Raw genomic sequence first — 25,060 nt, forward strand, 5'->3', positions numbered from 1 at the left:
ATCAAAGTGCTATTGCAACCCTGGCTGCTGGTTTGGCCTCTGCCTTTCCACTGAGACCACCAGCAAGAAAGCAAATGGGTGTTCTGCACATTGCTATGAACAGCACAGGCAAGATAGAGGAAGAAAAAAAACCAGACTGCAGCCTACCCTTGAAAGTTATGCAAGAAGAGAGGTACAAGATGAGCTTTTCCCACAGCAAGGGTTCCAGCTACGATTGCAAAACCTCAGCAGTCACGCAGGGACTCTTCCATGAGGTCTCCTAGGGTCACTATTCACTTCAAAGTCAGCAGAAAGGTGGCACAGCAAGGATCCTAGTGCATTGGCACAACTGGCTGGCAGAGAGAATTGTCTGGGGAAAGCCAGAATGCTGCAGCCATCACTCCCAGCACTGTCTGAATTTACAGACTGGAATGCCATGAGGACCCATGGCTGGCACTTCTTTCCTGTGCTGCTCACAGCACAGCTGGGTGTATGGGCCCAACTTCCCATGAGGCTCATGCTGGTTTCTGGACTAGTGCTCAAGTTCAAGCATTTATTTTTTCATCCTTGTCCCTCTCTTCCCCCTTTCTTCCCAAACCTGGGTTTTACTACCTGGCTAAAAAATGGCTCACACCAAGCTCAAGCCAGAGTGGGACCCAACATACATAGACAGCATGCCCATGGGAGACCTTTTGTGATAGACTGAGATAAGCTCAGGTACAATATTGACCAGAGTACTTACCTTTAAGATTCTCTTTGCAGCAATTTTTTTTCTGAAAACCAACTAATCTCTTTCTAAAATTCTCCAGTCATAGAAACTGACTGCAAACATTTGTAAAATTTACCTTCTTTGTTAACCTATGGTGTATTATTTGAAATTAAAATTTAGCCATATTTTCAAGCCCATCTGGTGGAATTTGTTAGATTGAAGCCTCCAGTAACTGTAGCCCTGTAGAAACCATGTGTCTTGTCTAGACTAGTTACCCAGTTTCTATCTACAGAGAAATATGCACTTCCTAACACAGCAATCCATTCAAGAAGGATCATCTCTGTGAGGGCAACCCTCTTTCCATTGACCATGAAAGAAATTTGGTCAGCTTAGACTAAAGGACTACACTTTACATACCTAACAACAAGTGAGACAAGTCTCTTTCCTCATTGAAGATTTGTTATTAAGTTCCTTTTACCATGTAGACCTTTCCCACAATATAAACTCATCATTTAATATTACTTTCACACAGATTGCAGGCTCTAATATATCAAGACTAATTTCTAACAGCCATTAAGCAACCAGAAATGAAATTACTTTAAGAACACTTGAGATTAATTTCCTTACACTCTTTATGACATTCATTCAAGGTTCATGTTCTTTGTTTCCTCTTGCAATAATTTAAGAGACAAACCACTGCTGGGAACAGTATGTGTCCCTCCACCCCCTCCAGCTGACAAAAATTGGCAGAGTTCAAGAGAAATCTCAGCGAATGGGAGAGAAAAAAATTCACAAAGAGCAATCACTACAGATATTGAGATTTATTGCTGATTTTCCCTTTCTGAAAGGCTGTCAAACTGCCACAGTTCCAGAAGGGGATTATGTCCACAAGCCCTTTGGCCTCAGTCCCTGTGCCAGTTCAGACAACATGACTAGAGACCTGTGTGTGGCAGCTTGCTGCTTACAGAACAGTTGGAGGCAAAATCCATCCTTCCAGATCCTGAATTTATACATTGTTTGGTATGACCTGCTGTCAGCTTCAAATAAAAAAAAATCCACTGGGGGCATCCAGTGGGGAATGCTGCTTTTCCTGAGTTTAGCTCCCTGTGCAAGAAGCTGCTACTGAGTGATGCTCACACAGAGCCATCAGCATGATACAGTGCAGTTTTTTCTTTACCACATCAATCTGATATAGTTGGTCGTGTGCTTTGAGGCAAAAGCTCCTTATCATCTCTGCCAACTACGCTGCTCCCTTACCAGCACTATTAATAGCATAGGTTCTTTTCTTAATTAAAAAAAAAAACCAAAAAAACACAAAAACCCATCCCTTTCCTCATGTTTGGTTGCACTTCTTCATTCCTGCTGCCACTTTTTTCATGATAGTGTCTCTAGGCTGCAAGTCAGTTTGGTTCCAACTGGTGAGATCTGGTTCCTCTTTATGTGCCTGTCCTTTCAGTGTAAACAAGCAGTGCTTCTCCAACTCCACCGACCACAAGGCTGTAAACAAAGTATATCACAAATTTAGCATCATGCAAGTCCTTCTACTTGATACAAAAAGGTATTATTTTATCTAAACACATTCCAACCTAGAGACAGTAACCCAGGTGATTTTTTCATTTGTCTTGCTAAGAAAATGCTGGAACGAAAATATCTTATTTAAATGATCTCATCAGAACTTACCTTTCCTGTGTTTTTGGGCTGGTGCTGTTCAGTAAAAATGCATAGACAGCAATCTAAATGGAGAAGGTTGCCCCTAGTTACAACAATAGCTGCACACCCCTACACTAGCAAGAATAGAAAAGGAAGGCAAGAGAGTTTGAACCTTATTAGCCTATTGATTCCCTCTTGCAATTTCTGTTTGTGTTCTGTCCTGAAAACTTGCCACTTCACAACATTAGGAGGAGATGTAAAGCCTAGGTTTTGTGGACAAGGTGAAATCTGGGAAAACCTTTTTGTGCTGGGGTGATCCCATTGGCACAGTGAGGTCGGTAGAAATTCCTGTGTTTGCCTCTCTTGGTGAGGTGAAAGGAGCTGCCCCAGCCTAAAAGGTACCTGTGCCAAGCTCTTCTTTCCTGTGCTGCTCACAGCACAGCTGTGGCATTAAGGCTGCTCCCCAAGAGTCAGCCTAGGAGCAGGGCTCCAAGTCAGGATGAATGGTTTTACAAAAACCTTTCCTTAAATATGCTATGAACCTACTCAATGCATGCAATAGTTAATAATCCCCAAGTCTCCTCTGTTATCTCTCACAGCTGACAGGAATATGGTAAGATGCCGACTCTTCTCTCCTTTTAGAACAGTGAAAAGCTAAGTGTACTGACCTTTCATCTTAGCTCCATGGCTTAATTAGCTTATGAAACAGAAAAGCTCCTTACTGAACTTTATAAACAAAACAAACTTCTGTTAAGTTCATTTCTAAGGGTACTTTTTTTTTTCCTTGGAAAAAAAAAGCATGTAAAGCTGAAGGCTCTTTGGTCTAATAGCATTACATTCACTTAAATCTTAGCTTTGGTGAGCTGTTTTAAAAACCACATAATTGCCCTTGTTCCTGAGAGGAAAAAAATATTGTATAACAACAGCACAATATCTTACAATTCCACAGTAAACAGCCTGGAAAGTAGGTGCTACAGAAAGTCTGTGAAGGTCCACTGGGAAGACAGAATAGCTTTGGTGTGGAATTACCAAGAAGGAGCTGCAAGGACTGCAAGCTTTTCAAAAAGGGTCTAAACCACTGAGTCTGGCCACCTGCAGTTGGTAACAACATCTGAGTGGTTTTTTTTCTGGAGAGGGTTAACCCCCATGTCTTATTTCAGCTCCAGTTATAAACACGCCTTATGCATTAACTCCTTTGGAATCTATGGTTGGATAATATACCCTTAATCCTAAAGGAAAAAATTCCAAAACATTACATACAGAAGACCTTAGAATTTTTTTTCCTGTTTCTATAGTTATGTTGTTTTCTAAATTTTTAACAGAGATTAAAAAATAAATCTGTCTCTGACATACCATTTCAAAATTGAGACTGGCAATTATGTACAAAAGATAATAAACTGCCCAGCCTTGTTCTGTAAAAAGATACCTGTACCAGAGCTGTTCTTTAATATCATATTTCTTACATCAGAGAAGAAGAATCCCTTTCTGAAGGACTTGAAATCTTGGGATCCATGTGCCCATGCAGTCCAAATAACTAGGCAAATGGAAATCATTGTTATATCTTTAAGATGAAGCAAAGCAAAAATCATGGCTAAATGCCAGCCCTTGATTTTACCTTCATTTTCCCATGTGGCAAATCCTCCAGCTTCTGTTTATAGTGGGGTGACAGATAACTGCACTTGCCCATAGCTCAAAAATTAACATATGATATTGTCCATGACCACACTGGAGCAGCACTAAAATCCTCAGTGATTAATGTTCTCATGAGTACTTTGCAGCTGCTATCATCCAACAAACTATTTCCAGAGCTTTGCTGCTAAGTCAAGGCACTGCCAATGCACAAGCACTAACAGAATTAAAATTTAAAAAAAAAATAAATAAAAGAAATTGTTTTCTTTTTTAATTATGACAATAAAAATGTAACAGTGGCCCAAGGGCTAAAGCAAATTTTCTTGTAAACATACAGATGTGTTCATCATTTATAGAAGTTTCAGTCCATATAGGGCAGGTGGCATGTGTGCAGCTACATGGGTCTGTGTGCTCACATTAACAAAGGTGCACATTAATAAAGGTACACATTAATTTTTAGTGCACATGTCAGTGAAATACAGATATATAATCAAAGCCTGCTTCTAGCACACACGTGACAGACCTGCACAAACACATGCAAAACATGGTGAAGAACAGCAAGTTAATGGCCTGGACTAGGAGTGTTTTGTAGTTGCTTTGACATTGGTCAAGTCTCTGACATGCACAGGCAGCATGTATTTCCTAGAGCTAAAAAAAAGCACTACTTACTTTAGCATTTGAGACTACATGTGCCTAAAATACAGATAGGAATCCATATCAACACATAAGTAAATGGGGCCAGTCTGAACTGGAGATTCTCCTTTCTATAAGGCTCTTATCACACCTGAAGAAAGGATATGCTAATTCCATTCAGTGCAGAGCTGAATCTTTAGGATAGCAATCAAACCGAATGAATCATGAATCAAATAGAAAGAAGCTTAGAGCTTTTCAAAAGTAAGTAGATTTTTATTTCCATTAACAAATCTGTCCTCAGAGACACATGCCTAACCCCATATCGAGAAGTTATTTGCATGGCAGAAGCATTTAGGAGCACCAGCCATGCTCTGTGATTCCCTTTCACTGTGTGCTACACAAACACTGATCAAAAACACTGCCTTGGACCAAAGGAGTTTGTGCCCCAATCCTTTATATTACTACCCCAAAAAGTCAGGTTAGGTGATTTGTACTGTGTGGCCACACTTTACAAAATCCAGAAACAGCTCTGGAAAAAGTTTATTATCATTATTTTTCTCCAGTTTAATTTTATGCATTCCCAGTGCACAGTGTGTTAGGGAAACTTGAATGCACCCTCTTGGTTAAAAAGATACTGTCAGCAAACCTTGACTCCTGTGTTTTACTTCCAGTTCCACCACTCAATTGCAGCATGACTTTGAATGGGTCATTTATTTGCCTATTGGGTCCATTTGCCTCACTGTAAAATGTGCTGAGTGAATTGTGGTGAGGCTTAATGTCTAAAATGTCCATGTTCTCCCACAGAGGTAGAAAAAACACTTTTCTATTACTGTACTGCATCCATCATTGCACACCTGGTTCTCCTTACATGCAAAATAATACTGACAGCAATAGAACTTGACATTTAAAAATATTTCCACATGAAGCGCTGTGTGAAAATTCATCTTTACTGTTAAACAAAAAGCTCATGTAGGCACTTACCAAGAAATTGTTAGTACATTGGCAGTCATGACAAAGAAGAATGGTGATAAGCTAGCAGTGATAACCTGTTAAATTGAAAAGAAGGAAAAAACACTTTGTGAACTTGTGATATCACAAATGAAAACTAAAATACTTTTGCTGAAATTCAATTTCCATGTGTGCAGTCATATCTTCATCTTTCAGTTGAAGATAGTATGATAGTCACACATCACAATGCAATTTTGACTCTGGCAGAATCCAGGACAGAGCAGAGGCAGGGCAGGGAACCAGAGCAGGGGATCCCTTGTCACATATCCCAGCTGGCCTGGCCTAGGAGCCTGCTGGCTTTTACTTGTTGACAGCAGACTGGGGAGAGCAGTCGGATCCCAGGTTTGGAAAGCCTTATATTTCTGAGAATGAGAGTTTGAAATGTGTTTAAATGTGTATAAAAACAAAACAAAAATTAACAGGGTACAGAGTTAAGAAAAACAACACAACTTCAGTAGGTTTATGTTACAAGTCTCTCGTTACCCCCAGGTGTTCTGGGCAGAGAAATTAGAGACAAATAACTCTGCTTTCCAAGTCCTGATCCCAGAAACAGCTAAATCCTGACGTACAATGGTTTGTAACAGATCCCTGCCTCAGCAGCTACGGAGCCACCACATCTGCAGCCTGCGTGCAGTTTTGGATGTTTTGCTGCCAGATGGATAATGTAAAATGGAAAGAGTTCAAAGAACAGTGACAGAGTCATTAGATGGGGGGATTGATTTTCAGTCAACAGTTAGGATAAGCAATGCCTGTGGGAAAGGAAGACTTGGTAGTGGTTTACAAAAACTTGAGAAACACAAGCGCTGAGGAATGAAAGGAACTATTTAGGTTAATAAAAAATTGCCCAAGGAAAAAAAATGAAATTAAGAAACAAAACATTTAAACAATTATCAGCTAAGATTTCCTAATCATTGTTTTCCTAGTTGACTCCCAGGGGAGACAGCAGAAACTTCATTCTGTAATCTAATACTTGTTAAAGCATTACTACATGTGCAGTAGGGAAAGTAGGGAAGCAAATGCCATTTTAGAGTAGATTCTGTGCACCAGAGCTTGGACTAACAGTCTGTATACCTGCTACAGTTGTTATGGTCACATTTTAAAAGGCAGGGTCTGAATCTGCCTGGAGTGTAACCAGGGCAGGATCACAGGCAGGAGTGGCAGGTGAAGAAGAGAATGTTGTGTGTCCTCTCTCTGGAGTCCCATTCTATGAGTTAGGTGGAGAGGGGACAACAATCTAAATGCAGCAGAGAGACCATGCAGTGCCACAGGAGCAAAGGTGTTCAGTAGGGACTACACAAGGCGTGCCTCCTCTGGCCTCTTTGGGGATGTTTTCTACTTTAGGGACATTCAGGTGTGCTGGTGGCTTTTTGCTTCCTAGATATTACCATAACTCACACCTTGACTGTTCTCCATGTGCCTGTAGCCCAGGCCCCTGTTAGAGGAAATTAGGCAGGAGATGGACTTGATCCAGACAGGATAACACATGACTGCAGGGCCACTCCATCCCTGCTCAGCAACCAAATTGCTGGTACCAATACAACCACAGACACACCTCCTGATACAAACTTCACCCGACTTCAGCATTTTCACACTTCCAGCCACAGAAGTGTACAGCACAGGCAATGCTGTATAGCTCCAAGGCAACAGAAAAAGTGAGCTCCTACTGCTAGGGAAAATCAAGGATAATGTATCTACTCCTATAGCTTTGTATCTATACATGTAAGCAAACATACAGCTTAACATGCATACTCAAAAGAGACTGACAGAGGACAAGGACAAGTCACAAACAGAGAGTTATGCTTCAAAACTCAAGATCATATTGCAAATGTGCACATTCAATGGTCTGTCTCACAGTTATATGCAGCCAGAGAGAGCTGATACCTACTCCAAACAGTGGAAGTTAACTATTCAGGAGCTGAATCTTTCATGCACTTTATCTAAAATCCAGCTGCAAGGCTGAATATCCATTAGCTCAAAACTAGTGTTCTAAATAAGTTTGCATCTTGTTCTAGTGGGCTGGGTTCTCCCCTTACAAAGAGTGCAGCAGATGCACTGACCTACAAGGAACCATTTCTCATTTACTCTGGTGTGAATGCTTGTGGAATTAACTGTACTGAGCTTATTTTAGGTTAATGCTAACTTATTACATAAAAATATACAATACCAATTACTGACCATGTAAACAGAAACTAACAAAGGATGGCAGCTGTGGTACGCACAGAGCGTTCTTTTCCTAAAGCTCATCTCCTCAAAGAAACTGAAGTGCTGTGTTTGAGAAGTGGCACAAGCTAAAGTTGTGTCACCCACTCCCTTGTTGAGCCCTGTTTATTAGAAACTTGAGAAGAGGCCAAGGGCAGAGAAACAGGCATTCAAGAAACCTCCGAAAACAGGCCCTATCAGAAACAATACACCATTCTACTGTGATCATCCCAAACCTCTGCAAAAATGCAGGCTGTAGCCTTTTGGACTACTAGAGCTGAACACTGTTGTATTTTTGAGAAGTTATGTAAGAGTGTCTCAGTGCCAAAGACAAACAAAATGTGGGTTGGAAGAGTGCATGAAGTAAGTGTGTGTAAGGAAAGAAAAAACAAATCACAAACAAACCAAAAGGAAAAGACGTTGCTAAAATGTCTACCTTTGATGATTTATCTAAAAGAAAAATACGTTTAAAAGTGAAAAACAAGTTTTCAGAGAAGCTAACAATGTCATTTGCTCCAGAAGAAGAATCTAAATCCTAGGGACATAGTAGAGAAGGTAATTTTCCTTTAAGTACATTTCAGTATTATCTGAAGTGTTTTAAGTGCACATTTAGTTTGAAAAAAACCCCACCTACACTGATGTTCTGAATGGCCTTTAAAAAAAAAAAAGAAAAACCAACAAAATAAATTCACAACAAGCTAAGTGCAGTAATCTTTCTTTCTTCACTTTAAAGGTCACAGTTGTCCTCCTAGGCATTTAGATGCTTTAGTAAAAGGAATGAGCTTTCAAGACAAAAGAAAGCAAGTTAAAGGGCAAACTAAAGTTAATGATTTCCAAATATATTTTGATGCTGAATCTGTGAAACTAAGAGGTGGAAAGGAAAATTTTAATTAGCTATAATATAACTATTTTGAACAAAACTCCCCAAGATTTTGACATACAGTCACTAATTCTATCATATTGTACAGACTGGATGGTTGAACGCCAACTATTTTGGAAACAGGAATAGCTCCATGGACTCTGCCTACTTTTAAAGGAACTGTGACCAGTCAGTATTACAAAAGCTACTTTAAAAACATTCATACCCGGAAATTTTCTTACAAAATTCTGACACAGCTTTTGATGATTAGGAAAAAAATTCAAGCGTAGCATAATTTAACAAAACATTTCCATCTGAGCTGAAATTTTTCCTAAGAAATCATTTCAAACCCTTACTTGCATGAAAAATCAAATCAAAACAAAACAACCTCCCCTCAAGATTGTTACTTAAAATAAATCAGTCTAAGTTTATTCTGTCATTCCATTGTACTGCAAAAATAAGACCCATTTTAAAGGAACACTTTATTAACACCTATTTGTCTTGGTTCCAGCTATTTCTGTAGTTCAAATCTGAGTTTGATATAACTCAGAGAATAACTGAGTTATTCACAAATCATTTTACATTTAACCAAAAACCTTGGCATTTCAAGTTGTGCTTTGTACCTCAAACAAAACCAGTTCTAGTTCTTTACAATACGTAGCAGCATTGCAGGAAATAAGTGTATCCTTCTAATGGATACTTCTCTGGGATTAGGTCTGAGGAGAGTGCATTGATCCCTTCCACACAAGAGATTGGGCCTAAATAGTCAGGGAACAAAACACATAAATACTCCAATATTCTTCACATAAATACTCTAGTACAAGGGATCAGATCCTGTTTCTCCTGGAACAGAAACCAGGAGAAAAAACAGAGCAACTCAGCCAGTTAGAGGTTTCAAACTTACTGGTTACAGGAGATCCCCAAATTCAGGTCCCCATATAAAAGGTGAAAACTTCAGGTGTTCCCATTATTCTGGGAAACAGAGAAGGGCTCAGGTGCCATAAAACATTCCACACATTGCTTACATTGCCATTTACGTTTAACAGGCTCCTATCAAGGACAACACAGCACTCAACCTCAGGATCCAAAGAAATTAATTCAATTCCAGAGCTCTAGAGTTTGCCCCTTACCAGGCTGAATTAGTGGCAACTAGAAAAACAATGGCATCATTGAAATGGTGGGTAACAGACTAAGATCCATGAAGCAGAAATATCCCAATGTGTGGAAGAACTGGTTGCACAGTAGGGATAAATTCAGCACATAAAATCACTTCTGCACAGGAAAATAGTAGGCATAGTAGGCATAGGAATAAATATGCTCCAATGCACCCACGTTTTCTAAATCTGCTTTAGTGATTCCTGAGTGGAGAGAGGCACAACTGCCACTAGCTTTAAAGGGTTCCCAAGGAACTTTGACAGACAGATCACTGCACAACTCATGATGTGAATGACTTCCTCCTTTCACCCTATCACTTCGGTCAGATAAGAAAAAATTTCCAAAGAGAAAGTAAAATTTGTCTCAAAGAGTTGTTTTAAGAAAATATGAGAGGAAATGGAATTTATTTTGGAATAAGAGATTAATTTAGTTTACAGATAACAAAATAAAAAATAAAGATTGGAGAATTTCTTGCTGTAGACATTAAGAACAAGTAAGATAACTATTGAGCCAGCTTCCCTCTTAGATGTTTTTCTTGAACATATAACATCAGAAAACTCTGATAAGTCTGATATGTGGCTTGAAGACAGGAGATGGCACCCTAAGTGTCCCTGGTCCTTGGCAATGCACAAATTTGGATCCTGGGAGATAAAGGAATGTGGAACTCTGCATTCTTTGCTGCCTTGAGTTCTCCTCTGACCAGCTGTGGTTATACCACAGACTCTGGAGTGTCCGGTTTCAATTGGTTCAAACCAGACATCATTGCCAGATAAAAGTGTCATTCTTGACCAAGCTATCATGGATCCCCTTCAGCCCTGACTTTACAATCATTTCAGAGAAAGATTTTCAGGCTGCAGAAGCTGGCTGTAGATTTTGAATATTTAGCATTTCTGAGTTGTTCAGGAAGGTATTGTTTATATAGCCAAGAACACAGATGAGGACATTTTCAAAATTTAGATTCTGATCTAATCTTTCTATCTGGAATGGAAAGATATGGTGGGGATTTAGTCCTGACATGACCATGATTTGTTAATATTAGCACTCTACTTGTACATTCCATATAAAACTATGTTTTCTCTGAAACTTTTAAACTGCTAAGAAGTTAAATGTCATAGTTCTCACTGTGAAGTGAACACAGAATACTTTAAAAAAGTTTTCTTTAGTTTGTGTACACAGAGCCAATCCTTGTAACTTCATTTCCCCAAACTGCCAAAACCTCTGTCCTTACAAAGACGCGTATTTTTTCCAAAGAGAGTGTTTTGAAACAGCTCATCAAGTTCACTCACTGTTCAAAATAAATCATTCTATTTACCATTGGGTCATCTTCTCAAAACATCAGGAAAAAGATTCTGATGTACGTAACATTTGTTTTCATTCTATGGTTGGAATTAAAGTAATATCAAGCTTTTTATAGACATAATATTTGTTCTGTCCCTCTTCTGCATGGTTTAACCAGCTGCTAAGATAATCATCAAAAATCGCCAGGGAAATGGATCATTGTTAGGGCCACTGAAAACAGCTACATCAAGATAATCCAGTACTACAAAAAAGATAAAAATTACAGCAGGAAAACATCAATAACAACACATAATTTTTTTCTTCAGGGAGAGCCACTGAAATTATTTCCCAGATTTCAGAGTTATATCTCCTTTGTACATATGTTTACTGAAGAGAAAGCATATGTTACATGAGCATACAAAATGTTTCCATGCTGGGGATGGAAATATGTCAAAAACCGCCCAAAATCTTCAGAACAGAAAAAAAGAACAACTAATATTTTAATGCCATCTTCTGTATTCATTAATTCACCATATGAATTTTCTAAGCTTTTAATACCATTTCTCTTTGTTTGCATACATTTTCCATCTCAGGTGGTCTACAAGCCATTTCCATCTAGCTCTCCTCTACTTTCTTTTATCCAAATTTAAGACAACAAAACATTGCCAGATGGGTAAATTCTCTGCACCTTAGCAAGAATACTTTCATTCACACACATCCAGCAGCTACAGAACCAGTTGAACAGATGAAGGCATTTACTGGGACAGCCAAATGCATGGAAGAACACTGAGGGACTGGGATCTCTGCTGTCCAAACCCCAACTGATGTGGTCCAGCATGTACTGCCAAGTCTTTTTAAAATAACCCAGACTTGAGAGATTTTTATAGAGCAGGTGCTGACTGTGAGGTTTCAAGCTGCAGAAAGTCAGCAATGTTTAAGGAGAGGCACCAATGTTCACCTGTAAGCTCACTGATTGTGCAAGGCTGCTACTGTCACTGGAAATCTGACATGAGTTGGCAGCAAAAATCCCTGCTAAACATGACAAATACGGTACATGACCTCCCTCACAAGAAAGAGAGGATGTCACTAGAACTAATGTCAAGTCTGACTGGATTGCTGGCATTTGGGCAGGGAAAAAAAGTACTAACAAAGTGTGTAGAAAAAACCCCATTTTTTTCCCATGGTGATCAAACAAAATAAGGCACCATTAGCAGCAGCAGATACTGTGCACAGGAGATATCCTCCATTGTGAGCAGAATTAAGCATCTGAATGAATCCTGCATGCAGAAACAGACCAAAGCATTAATAGCATTTGCTATTTAATTTTAGGGTAGCTTTGGAGATGATCTACCACAGGAAAAAAACTTCACTGGAAGCTTTCAATTATATTGCCTATTGCAATGATAAAACTTTCCATGAAATCACTAGAAGCTCAAAAGCTCTTCACAAATCAGTTTTACAATAGCAAGGTCAATCTCTGGTTAAAAAAGATACAGCAAATTCAGGCAAAATTCCTCTGACCAACTCTCCTTTAAAGTCTCCTCTCCCTAGATATTAATTTAGTAATTTAATCAATACAATGAAACAAAGTCTGAGACCTTTCAACTTTGTTCTGAGGGTCTGTTGTTACCAATCAAAAAGCAAGACAAAATTTGCTGCTTAACATAAGGGCTTCAGATGATAGTGCAGCCCCTGAAGGAGCACTGCTAGTAAATCCACTGACAAGGAAGGGTTCCAATCAGCCATACAACTTTTTCCAAGGAAAGGTAATGAGGCTTTAACCAATAAAATAATGGCTCTTCCCAAAAGAAACAGCAATGCCGTGATCCTGCCTGAAAAGCTGAGGACCCCAAACAAGGGAAAGAAGCAATTCAAAGTGAAATAGATTGGAGGAAAGGGGAAAGCAAAACAGGTTTCACTCTCAGTTCTGCCCATTAGTTTAACACTAACTCGAGCACATCTGCTGTGTTATCCTCCGCCTGACCGAAGTGTAGACGTGCCCTGAGGGATTTCATCCCCTGACAGACTTAACTGGAGACTGTCAGCCAATGAAATCAGCAGACAATGAAAGGAGTTTGTGCATTACAGCATACTTAGGTGCACATTGCTCATGGGAGGAGCAATGCTCTGCTCCACTCTTCTGAAGGAAGAAAACCCTTTAACCCTTCTGAAATACAAGCTGCTCCTTAAAGGATAACCTGGTGATGCTGGCACCATGGCAACAGTGGCACCATGGCAACGGTGACACTCAGTACCTTCATGATCCACACAGCTTTGATCCAGCCATACAGAAGTTTTTTCAGCTGCTGTAAATTTCTTTAAGAACATTTATTTTATATTTGCCCAAATGCCTGCACTCATCTCCTTCTCTAAAGCATCTATTTTCCAAGAGGAGGTTTTGGTCTCTCTTCTGCCTTTTCTTTATATTTTATCTTTCTTCTTTCTATGTTTTTTTTTGTTTTTTTCTTTTTTTTTAGCAAGGGGTTAAGAACACAATTAATTCCACGTATTGTGACTCAAAAGCAGGCAGAGTTTCAACCTGCCTTAGCAGTCAAATGCCTAATGGTAATGATAAAACTTAGTTCTAGAGTAAATGAGTCTGTCTGTATTTCACAGGAATAGATTCTGACAAAGCTTAAAATCACCTACACATTACATTTAAAATATAGAACATACTAAAAGCAGAGGAAGAGGGTAGATCAAATAACACACAACCAGCAACTTGCCCTCGAAAATATTTTCACAACAAAAGCAGGACAAATGCATGCCTCTAGAAAAATCATCAGATATTTTAGGGTGGTTTCTCTTTTTTTACATTACAAATACCTAAACCAATAATCTCTGTACTGCAGATTAATATTTCTATATATTAGCTTTTTGACTGCTATGAGAAAATAGATTTCCTAATTAGCCCAAGTACGTGCTTAGAGAGAAGAAAATCCTCTGCATTTCTGTGGCTGAGTACCTCTATGCAGTTCCAGTATTTCAAGAATTAGGTATGCATCCTCTACTTTCTATCACATTTATGAAGATTTTTTTCAGTGCTGTAAGTTCTTTTTTTTTATTTGATGACCAATATGACCACGATGCTGATCCTGCAAGTGCAAGGTGGGACCAACAGGTGGTTGCATCCTTAAAGTCATTGAGCATCCTGTTTTAGCAGATTAATATATGATCAATGTACAATCCTTTCAAATAAATATGCTATTAATAATAACTAGTTTTTAGCCCTGAGCATCATGTGAATATCAAAAGAACTGCTGAACTGCTGTCTAACTTCATCATTTTTTAATTCTGTATAAGACAAAAGTGGCCAAGCTATTGTGCCTGCACTGTATGCATCTTATCAGCAGTTTGGCTGTAGGAGAAAATGAACCATTAAGGTTTCATTTCTTGCTTTGAATCACTTCTACAGAATCCTCTGCCTTCACCTCTTTGAGGTATGTGCCACCTGTCTTGCTGCTCTCAGCCATACCAAGACTTTAAATATAGCTCATAGATGGCCATTTTGAATCCTGGCCTTAATTTTCTTGTCTCTCCAGTGTCACTTTCTTTTTTAAACCTTACAATAGCCACTAGATAGGATGATTATTTTATGCTGCAGAAACATCTTAGAATGTTAAAGTACAGTAAGGAAAGAAGGATATGTGGATTACAGAATGTAATTAATAGAATCTATGTAAGAAAATTCTCCTCTTATGAGAAACAGGATATCATGGTCATATTTACAATAATCAAAGAGGAATTTCCTTTTCAGCAAGAGCTAGATCTATCAATGTATAAACATGTATTTATATATGCATTTACATTTAAATGTGTACTATATATGTACGCACTGCAGAAATACATAAACATACATGACTGATGAGACAGGACAGAACTATTACAAGCAGATTATAATTTATTCTGCTTTCCTCAAAAAAAGTGATACATTTAAAGAAAATCAAAACTCTTTTCTCCTTGGAAAATACCACATTGGGTTGAAAATTATGGTGATTGTAGTGATTTCCTTTTGAACATCAAATAGCCACTTCACACTACCTTCACTCAGACATAAAGATCAGAATTTCTGATCAAAGACAAAGCCACAAGAAGAATAATTTGCCCTCTACTATTGAAGATAATGACCAAAACATCCATTTGCCCTTTAAGACTAAGAGCTCGAGCAGTGACACCAATCTTCAGCCTATAAAGTGGCTACAGTACAGAACCCAGTTTTAACAGTACCTCTGCTCATATTTTAAATATTTCTCTTACATGTGCCCATCTGTAATCCAGATACTGTTATTACTTTCAGAGTTTTAGTTCTGAAGACACAAAGGGAACAGCCTGCACAATTCTTGTAATTGCTGTTCCTGAGCATGCTTTGCTGATCTGGAAACACGATCAATCATGATCCAAACAGGTGTGTGCACATGCTCCAGACTAACAGCATCTGTTCAGGTCAGAACTGCAAACAAGAGACACAATCCATACAGCTGAAGCTTTGCCAAGCAAGGACAAAAAAAGTCATTTAATGGGGACACAAGAAAGCTTCTTTATACCAAATAAATTTGATTTTCTTTGAATTTGCTGAGAAGCATTTTGCCCATTCTTGCTATTTCACCAGATTTAAGACCCAACACCCCCTGTTTCCTGTAGATGCTTCATGCATTATAATGCCTAACTGTACTTTTCCTGTATCTTTTCAGCATGTCAAGGAGTCTCTTTTGCTTACATGCTGCCTCATTGCTGCAAAGGCCTTAAATGGCTCCTGACATTTAGCCTCTCCCCTGAAACTTCTAAGTTCAGAAGCTGACAGTGCAATATGATTCATCATCTTGTTAATATTTTATGAATTATTAAATATGTGTGCAATGGAATAAGCATTTCAATGGCAACAACAACCACAACTGTAAAGTTCTACCTACTAGGACCACAGACAAAAACTGGATTGGACTAAGATAAGGTTTAATCAAGTATTGGATGATGGCAGAGGATTTGGGAGAATTTATGATTTTCCCCTAATGCAGCAAGTCTGGCATCAGAGAAAAGGAGGTATTTGTATCTTGACCTTAGCTGATACAAAACTTACATCTCATGGCATGAAGATCATTAATCTTTCCCTTTATCTCCAAGAAAAACTTCCAAAAAATATCTACTATTGCTGAAATTGCTCAGTCCCTTGGAACCTTGGATCTTTTAAGTAGATCCAAGCCTGTAAAATATCTCCTTACTTTTACTCAGTCTCAGTATTATCTTCTCCTTCAGACACTGAATTTTACTGATCGATAATATGGTACACTGTGTAAAACAATTACTTTTTCTATCTGTTTTGAGAAGTATTGATTTTCAGTTTTGAGCAGCAGTCAGCTGTACTAACCCTCTGCTGCTGCAAAATACCACAATGAAATACACTTCATTTTATGTTAAGCTCACCAAGAGCTAGCCTGCTGGCATTCCAAGTTATTCTTCATCTCATGAGATCATGAAGATAATCCAGATGAAACAACCATGATTTTCATTGTCACACTTAAGTGGTGAATTTAACAGCCAAACTGACAGTTTGCTATGTATATCTGGCAAGAAAGGAGCTGGCTCCTTAGGAAGGAATGAGCTCAGCATCTGCCTATGCCTATCTTCTTCCCAAGTGTTGGATGCCCATGAGTGGGCATCAATCAGGAATGGTTGCTATAACTGTCTTGTGGGAGAGGATGCACTTCCAAACAGGTGAACCATGACCTCCACAGCAGCAGCTCAGTGGTGGCTCAGCTGGCATCCAAGAGAAATGAAAAAGCTGGTTCCAGCAGACAGCGTGTACATTAGATAAAACCTTCACAAAACAGAGAAGCCTGAGAGCAGTAAATGCCCCCTGAGCAACCTGGGAATCCAACAACAAAATTTTCTTTTCCATATAGTCCTCAGGCAGGTGAATGCCCACCCAGCTGTGCACTCTGAAATCACTGCCATAACTGGCCCAAAGATCCAGATGGGGACTAGCCCAAGACTGATCACATCAGTCCAGATGGGGACTAGCCCAAGACTGATCACATGTGGAGCCCTTTACCATAGAGGGGGGTGTTGAGTGGGATGCTGCACACATTCTCAGACATTGCTCTTTCCATGCCAGATTGACCAAAGGTCTCATGCTGAACATTGCAGACTGAGGCTGTCATCTGTTCAAGATCTGTGCATTTCTTGAGTGCATCTTCAAATCCCTCCTTGCCCCCAGTGTCACTGCTACAAGAGAACAAACCTTGTACATGCTGCTTTTCTTATGTGTGGAAAGCCCAAATGCTGCTGAAAAGGCTGAAGGGGGCTGTGAGAACCAACGAGGATGCCCAGCTTAAGGGGAATATTTTAGTGAAAAGAAATGCAATGCAATTCTCCATTGTTAAAATCTATAAACACACCTGAACTGCCTATGTTCCTTGTCAACATTATCAGATGTAAAATATTTTTCTGTCATGACTAATTCAGAACTCTGTGGAGGATATCAGCAGTATCAAAATAGCATAGGAAACTTTGGAATGCGTAATCAAGGGTTTTTTAAAAAATCTGTTAGCAAAAATAGCAAGTTTCCATCAGCCTCTCTCCCAGATGACACTTAGAGTTTTGGTATTTCTATGCATGTATGAAGTCCATTTCCTATTGTATTTCCACTCTCACAGCTCCTTTGGGAAAACCTAATTCATAAACAAACAATTCCCAGAGAAGATAACTAAATCTCTCTACTGACCCCTTTCCATACTACCCAAAAAAGAATAACAGAGGCACATCTCTGCATTACCATTCTTTGGTGTGTTTATACTGTTTTAGTAATGATGTAATGGAAAGAAAGTGACATGCTATTATTACTGTTGTTATGCTAAGGACTGCAAGGAAGAATTGATTTTCTTTAAGGTTTTATTTTTCCATTTAAAAATGACAGCCTTTCCAGTGCTTTCTAACCATTAAATGTTACAAAAGATCAAAATATTCCATCAGAAGCTTTAAAAAATGTGATACTTGAAAAAGTATTTTTTAAAAAACATTTATTTAGCTGATCAATTTTGAGCAATGCCTATTATGAGCAATGTCACAAGGTTACACCCAGCAGTCTCTGTGCGTCCCATGCAGGGGAAGACAGTGACAGAACTGACTATAGCTGAATATACTCCAAACATTTCCTCCAAAAAGAGTTGGGGAAGCCTCTGCAAGGCAGGTCCATTCCCCTCTGGTCTCTTAGAACAACCATACACAGCAACATGCATAGAGAGAAAACTGGACTCTGCCCTCTTCATCTCCATGCTGGCTGTGCAAAGGTCAAGAACAGCCCACTGCCACCTCCTGACATTGTCTGAAGCCTCTGTGACTTCCCTGAGTACCACATATTTCAGGAACAGAACATAATCCATTTAGTCTGCCTTCCCTAGAGCTCTATGGCTGGTTGCTGACTTTTGTTGAAAATCAAAATCTAATCCTTAAACAGGTGTATGGAGTTGGACTGAGAAATGAATGCACTTGAGGTTTGGCAAAGAGTTGGTATGAGTTGGGGAAGAAGAGGAAGACAGAGACCTGTTTCAGAGAGCAGCATCTGAAGTTTCTGAAGGAAGCCACCTGAAGTGTGACATCCAGTGCCTACCATAGAGGTCAAGGCTCAAGATTTATGAGACAGCCTGGAGACATTTCACCCATGAAGGTATTTAAAAATCAACAGGGAACATTCTGAAAAGAACAGAGAACCAGCAAATCAGAAGAATGTGGCTATATCTTTCTTGGTTTTGGAAGTCCAGCCTTATCTAGCTTGGGAGCCTTCTACATTAGTATGTTACAGAGTGCACAGTTCTCCCATGTAATTTTGGCATTTACATCAGTGCATTAGCAACGGAAATGACTTCCAAAACAGTTCTCATTCTTTTGATTTCTCTTTGTCACAATAATGATTCATCTCCCAGCCTCAGCTCTCCATATGCTAGTAACTCCAGGAGACTAAATAAAAACATGGGAGACTAGCAATCTATTATGCAGAGGAGCAAATAAACCTGCATTCTCTGCAATTCAAAATTCTGTTAGATTCAAAAAAATTTCCTTTTAAACTGTTGTTTTGTACTGTCAAGCATATAGAGATGGTTTGTCAAGGCTAGGAATGAAAAAGTATCTTCCAAAGACATACTCCTAGCTCACTGTTCTAAGTGAGCTTAGAGTAAAGCCTTTAGCTTTACATTAAAGAACATGCTAGTACCAAACATACACTTCAAATGGATATCATAATAGATAAAAGGAAACAAATTATTACAGAGCATCTCTTAGGGCTCAAAGTTAATGTCTGCAGAGACTGGATTTATTATATTAAGCAAAGCTGAAAAATTGTTCTGTGATACCACCCCTGAGTCACAACACATAAGTTTGTGTGACTATGTCATGCCCAAAAAGCTGTGCAACTGGCTTTTTCAGTGGATACACAATTGCAGCCATTTACACCACCCTCACAATATTAAAATTTTCCATTACCTGGCAATTCAAAATCTCCAACAAGTCTCAGCTGTTCTTACAAGACAGCTTCCTTAAATTGCAACAGTGCCCCAGGGAGCCTGTGTCACTGAGCTTAGTGGCCATGGAGCACACAATGAAGTTGTTATGGAGACTGACGTCTCCCCAGTAATTATATGCTGTAATTAGTGTTGGCTGCTACAATGTAACTATGAAGCTGTCTCCATGGAAACTACCCTAAAACCGGTATTTTTAAGGTTTCAGCAACTAGTCTTTTTTACAGACCCTAACAATGCAATGAAGTTCACACTGATTGCCTCCTCTGCTTGAAGCTCAGCTGAGAAACACATTTTGTTTTCCAAGGTATTTGCATAGTCCCCATGGTGACTCACAGGAATCAACTATATGTAGCAAGAATAAATGTACATATTTCATACAGTGAGGACCAATCAGAAAGCAATGAGGATTTTTACCATTTTTAATTGTCTTTATCCCTGTATGTGTGCACATCCACACACATGACAGTGCACAAGGTATGTAGATGGAACAAGCTCAGTTCTACTTTTATGAACCCCTTCTTGGAATCCTTGTAAACTTCAGGGTCACAGAATCTTCCTCTCTCAGATTAGAGATGCACTTCTAACCACACTGTTGTCACAAAGAGCTCCTACCAGTGGAGTCCAGATGGGTCTAGGACACAATTCTCCCTCTCTCACAGGGTTTTGGCTTGCAGCTGCACAGTTTTCCCAGGTTGGATGAGCAGAGATCTTGAGACAGTCTTGCACAAAGTGCAGGATCTTTGCTGCATGAAAATGAGCTGTGTTTATGGAACTTCAACAGGAGTTTATGACATTTTTGCCTAAAGCTTTATGAGGTCCAAGCCAAGAAAGAAATGGGATTTTCAGCCAAGAATCTCACTGTCACTTTTTCCTGAGCCAGCAGCATGCAAAGAAGACAGTACTTCAGTCTACAATATAACCAAGTGCACAAGTGCCAGAAAACCAAACACATTCTTGTTCTAGTTATGATATTCATATAAAATTTTTAAACAGGTTTTTAAATTCCAGAATCCTGTTCCATTAAGGCAGAGAAGAGCAAGGGAGAGACATTTACTACAGAAGGTACCCATGGCAGGACTCTTTTATAAATTTCCTGCAAGTAAATAGCCCCCAGCAGAATATTTTCTAGCACTTGCATGCTAAGCAGCAGTGAGAAAGGAATTAAGATGTATACAAATTGAAGCAAATATTTTGGCAGCGGCTTTAAGATTGCAACAATGTGGAAAAGCATGAATTCATTTTATTTCTCTTGGCTGGTTTGCCCCTAGAATTACAGCAGATAAAATTCTCATGTGACATGCTATATGTGAAGAGAGGTGCAGTGAGCATAACAAGGCTAGGAGCCCCAGAAGGCCTGCAGTTGTGGCTCTCCATTTTATGAGAAGCAGAAAAAAGAGAATTTCTGCTTTAATAAAAATATCAGTACTTTTCCAACCATTAAGATGGATATCATCAATTATTTTTGCACTGACATGAAGAAGGATCTAGTCTATCCATTCTCTTCAAGACACCATGGGGAGCAAAGAAGCAAAAACACAGACATGAAATATAAAATCCAAGACTACAGGAGTCATTCTGAATAGCAGGAGGGATTCTGAACAGCCATTATACATTTGGGGAGAAGACTTTGGGGAGAAGACTAAACCTGCTGGGGTATAAGTACAGTTGGTACACAGAACCCACAGATAAGAGATGCTTTCAGACACTCCTGCAAAGCTGCTTTCGCAATGTCTGGCAGCCAGCATTAAACACAGGATGACCTGGGGCATACACATCTAAAGTTAACAAACAAGGAACCAAAGGAGCTGTCAGAGGATGCTTTAATGCACTAGGGAGCCTCCAACACTGTTCAGATAAATTATAGATTACATAATAGTGCCCGGGATGTTTATATAGAAAATGGTTGCATACTCCTGATCCGATGATTCTATATTTCCTTCCAACCCATGCATAGGAAAATCAGTAAACCTCAATGCAAGTTAATTTCAGTTATTGAATTTCCTTTCTTCAGGTGAGGAAGGAAGAAAAAGAGAATTCAAAATCCACTGACCTTCCCATTTGTTCTTCCTGTTTATAACAAGCTTCTTCAATAGGTTCTTACTGGAAACAAGCTGAATTCCCTACTACCAGTTTTTTAGGATAACACTAAACATGATATGGGAATACAAATTCATAAGTAACCAGTGTCTTGCTGAATTTTTCCATTCTGTTAATGATTTAAATCATTTCTGCTGCTTAACTTTTAGAGACCCTAACAGGCTTCATCACCAGATATAGATTGGCAACCTTAATCAAAACAAACTCACTGACAGCACTGTTAGAGCTCATTACCATCCTCACCAGATGCTTCTGTCTGTATATATGAGCATCTCCAATTTTTTCTTTCCAGTACATGACCCAGGATACTAGCACAGCTTTCAAATTAAAACAAGAAATCTCAGTACAGCTTCAAATCCTTGCTCTTCCGGGGATTAAATCTGTGCAAGGCTATGACAAAGCATTTTGTATTTCTTGGACTTCTTAAAAACCTTTTTTTTTTTTTTTAATACAGATCACTTCACTGATTTCTTTTGCATTTCTCAGGAATTTATACAGATATGACTAACACATATACTATTTGCTTTCACAGAAAAAGTGCAGAGAGCATTTGTCTCTATAATTATCACACAGGACTTTATACACAGATGAAACCTGTGCTTCATCTGTCTCTGTGCAAAGCAATGCCCTAACATGAGAGCTGCCAGAAATCATTACAGGAAATAATTTAAAAACCTCGTGCATTGATTAAGTTGCCACAGCCAAAGTAAAGATCATAACAACAAGTTACGACCCAGCTCCAGTTTTTAAGTGAATGAAAAATTAGAGGGTAGGGAGGCCAAATATGTGGCTTCACAAGGAATGTGTCCTTGGATGTGCAAAGCAGAGCCAATCAGATCCCATGGTTAATTTATTGGAAATGAAGCTGTGACAACGATCTCAGCCCCAGCTCATCAGTCACATAGGTACAAAGCATCCAAATGGAAAACAGATTTTCCGATTCCCTGCACCTCCCTGGAGGCCTGTGCTGCTGTCTGAGGACTGCAGCATTCTCCTTTCTTGGCTCATTTGCAAGATAAACATATTCTGGCCTCAAACGCTGCTCCTTTCCAACTGCTGGTGAAAACTCCAGTCAGTCTGAGAGATTAGGAGGATGATCTAGGGCACTACTCAATCCAAGAAAAATGCTCATGTGGGAACACAAAGCTGTTGTTGTGACCAGAGGTGGTTTTTTTTTTTTTTTTCCCACTGGATCCCATTCTGCAAGTCCAGATACAAATACTTTCTATCTTTATTCTTTATCCATATTAACTTCCTTCCTTTTCTGTTTTTTTTTTCAAGGGAGCCAGACACTTAGACTTAAACAGATTTTTACAGTGCTAGTTAAATGCTGCTTTTCTGCACTTACAATGATTTAAGATGTGACTGACACAGCCGTGATACCTGGGCAATGCTGAGCTGGATCAGGACACAGTTAAACCATTTTCAAACACCTGCAGGAAGTAGTATTGATGATCAGACAGATGGAACTCAAATCTTAACTACACAGTACATAAATTTATAGCTCCTTGTAGATACAAGGTTCCTTGGGTTTTTGGGAGCCAGTAGATCAGCCCCTACCCTTAAGGCAAGCTCCAGTTCAGCTGTTGCTTTCTGCCTGTCTGTGTCTGTCTCTGCTTTGATCCCTGTTCTAAAACTGATGTATGGTGCTTCCAAACTTTTCAAGCATTCACTGACTTTTAACCCCAAATAAACTGCATTTCAGCTCTTGGAGCAGCAGTTCCTCCATGCTCCTCATGAGTTCTACCATGGGTATGGTAGAACTCTAAAATAAGTCATATAGCAAGTTTTAAAACACTAGTGGAAGACTTAGGGAAACTGTTAGTGTTGATAAAATTATTAGTGCTACAGACAGATCTCATGTATTCGTTATTATTGCCCTCTTCAAACTCAAGATAAGACATAATTTGAGCACTGGGTTAGAAGCTACAACAGGAAAAGGACTAATTGCTCTGCTATGAAAACCTTCCAAGCAAGATAATTAAACAGCGTACATTAAAAAGCATGCACTTTAAAGGCTAAAGAACAGATTAAATTCTTCCAGTGACACAGAGACAAGCTTCAAGTTGCTATGAAGGCATATAATTTCATTGACAACAGTGGCTAGAACAAACTTCATATCACTTATGTCTAGAGATGGCCAACCCCCCACAAATCTAGAAACCCTTGAACTCTGGGAAAACTTTGATCCAATCCAGACCTTATGGCTCTGATCCACTTCATCTGGGATGGACCCAAATCTGCTTAAAATATATTTCACAACACATTTTTGTGCATTTTTTTTTCAGTAAGTCACAAATACCACATGTAAAACCATTTACCCTCATTCACAACACCTACTAGCAGAGCCAGCTATTCCAATCTCCAACCCAGAATGTTAAACAAAAAAACAAAACCAAAAAACCAAACAAAAAACAAAAAAAAAAGCCACAACAACAACAACAACAACAACAACAAAAGACTCAAGAGCAAGTTTTAGATCTTAGACTTTGCTATGAAGTAGTAAGAAGAAAGCTAAGGTACTAAAATTCTGCACACTCAGAATGTTTGGAAGAAGTTCAAATTAGTAAGAAACTCTATGTGACTTGGACAGTGGGGAAGAGCTTACAAAGCACAAACCAAGTCATATCAGTCCACTCTTGTTATCCCCACAAAAAACAAACTCATTTGATTACAGTTTCTAAAGAAGCATATTATGCAAATCCAGGGTTTAGGGTGGGGAGGGTGATAATGTAACAGCTTCATTCACTGTAGTAGGAAAGGTGAGATCACAAACCACATCAGAAGGTTGTGGTTTTCAGACGACATAGATGAAAGTGGCTAGACTAAGTAAAATCTAAGCAGGGAAAAGGAGTCTAAGAAGTTCTTTTGACTGCATTCACCACCAATAATTTAAAAACTGAGTTGTTAATAGCTTAAATCAAGTACAGCCAGACCCCAAATCACAGGATAATTCCAGAAGGAATGGACCTCAGGAGCTCAGACTGGGTTACTTAGGTCTTTATCCAGTTGGCTCTTGTAAACCTTCAAAGTCGGAAACAACACAGCCTTCCTGGGCAACCTGTGCCCTTGCCTGACTTGTATTTGGGGTGAAAAAATTTTCCCTCATACCTAATCTGAACCTCTCTGTTTACTTAACACAACTCTACACAGCACTGTGCATAGCCTGGATCTGTCTTCTGGATGACTTCTCCATAGCTACTGGGTGGCTTCTGCTTCTTAGGTGCTCCCAAAGATGTCCTGCTTCCAGGCTGAACAAGCCTGATCCAGCAGCCACTCCCCAAAATGCAAGTGATCCAGTCCCCTGACTTTTCTGGCAACCCTCTGCCAAACTCATTCCAGTTTATCAATATC

The 25,060-nt window shown here is 39.2% G+C and overlaps 1 protein-coding gene across 2 annotated transcripts in view; it reads right to left on the reverse strand.

The window, feature by feature from the left end:
• Nucleotides 1–1,494: 1,494 nt before the first annotated feature.
• The window catches only part of TMEM241 (transmembrane protein 241), a 55,187-nt gene continuing 31,621 nt past the window's right edge, over nt 1,495–25,060 (reverse strand). For both annotated transcript variants that reach the window (XM_071418247.1, XM_071418238.1), the window contains exons 14-15: nt 5,582–5,646; nt 1,495–2,185 (exon numbers count right to left, since the gene is read on the reverse strand). In XM_071418247.1, coding sequence (XP_071274348.1) covers nt 2,125–2,185; nt 5,582–5,646 — 126 coding nt within the window. In that variant the 3' untranslated portion in view covers nt 1,495–2,124. The remainder of the gene's footprint in view (nt 2,186–5,581; nt 5,647–25,060) is intronic.

Source organism: Agelaius tricolor, unplaced genomic scaffold (assembly GCF_023055355.1).
Source record: "Agelaius tricolor isolate 1412-34295 unplaced genomic scaffold, bAgeTri1.0.p SCAF_2, whole genome shotgun sequence".
NCBI lineage: Eukaryota > Metazoa > Chordata > Aves > Passeriformes > Icteridae > Agelaius > Agelaius tricolor.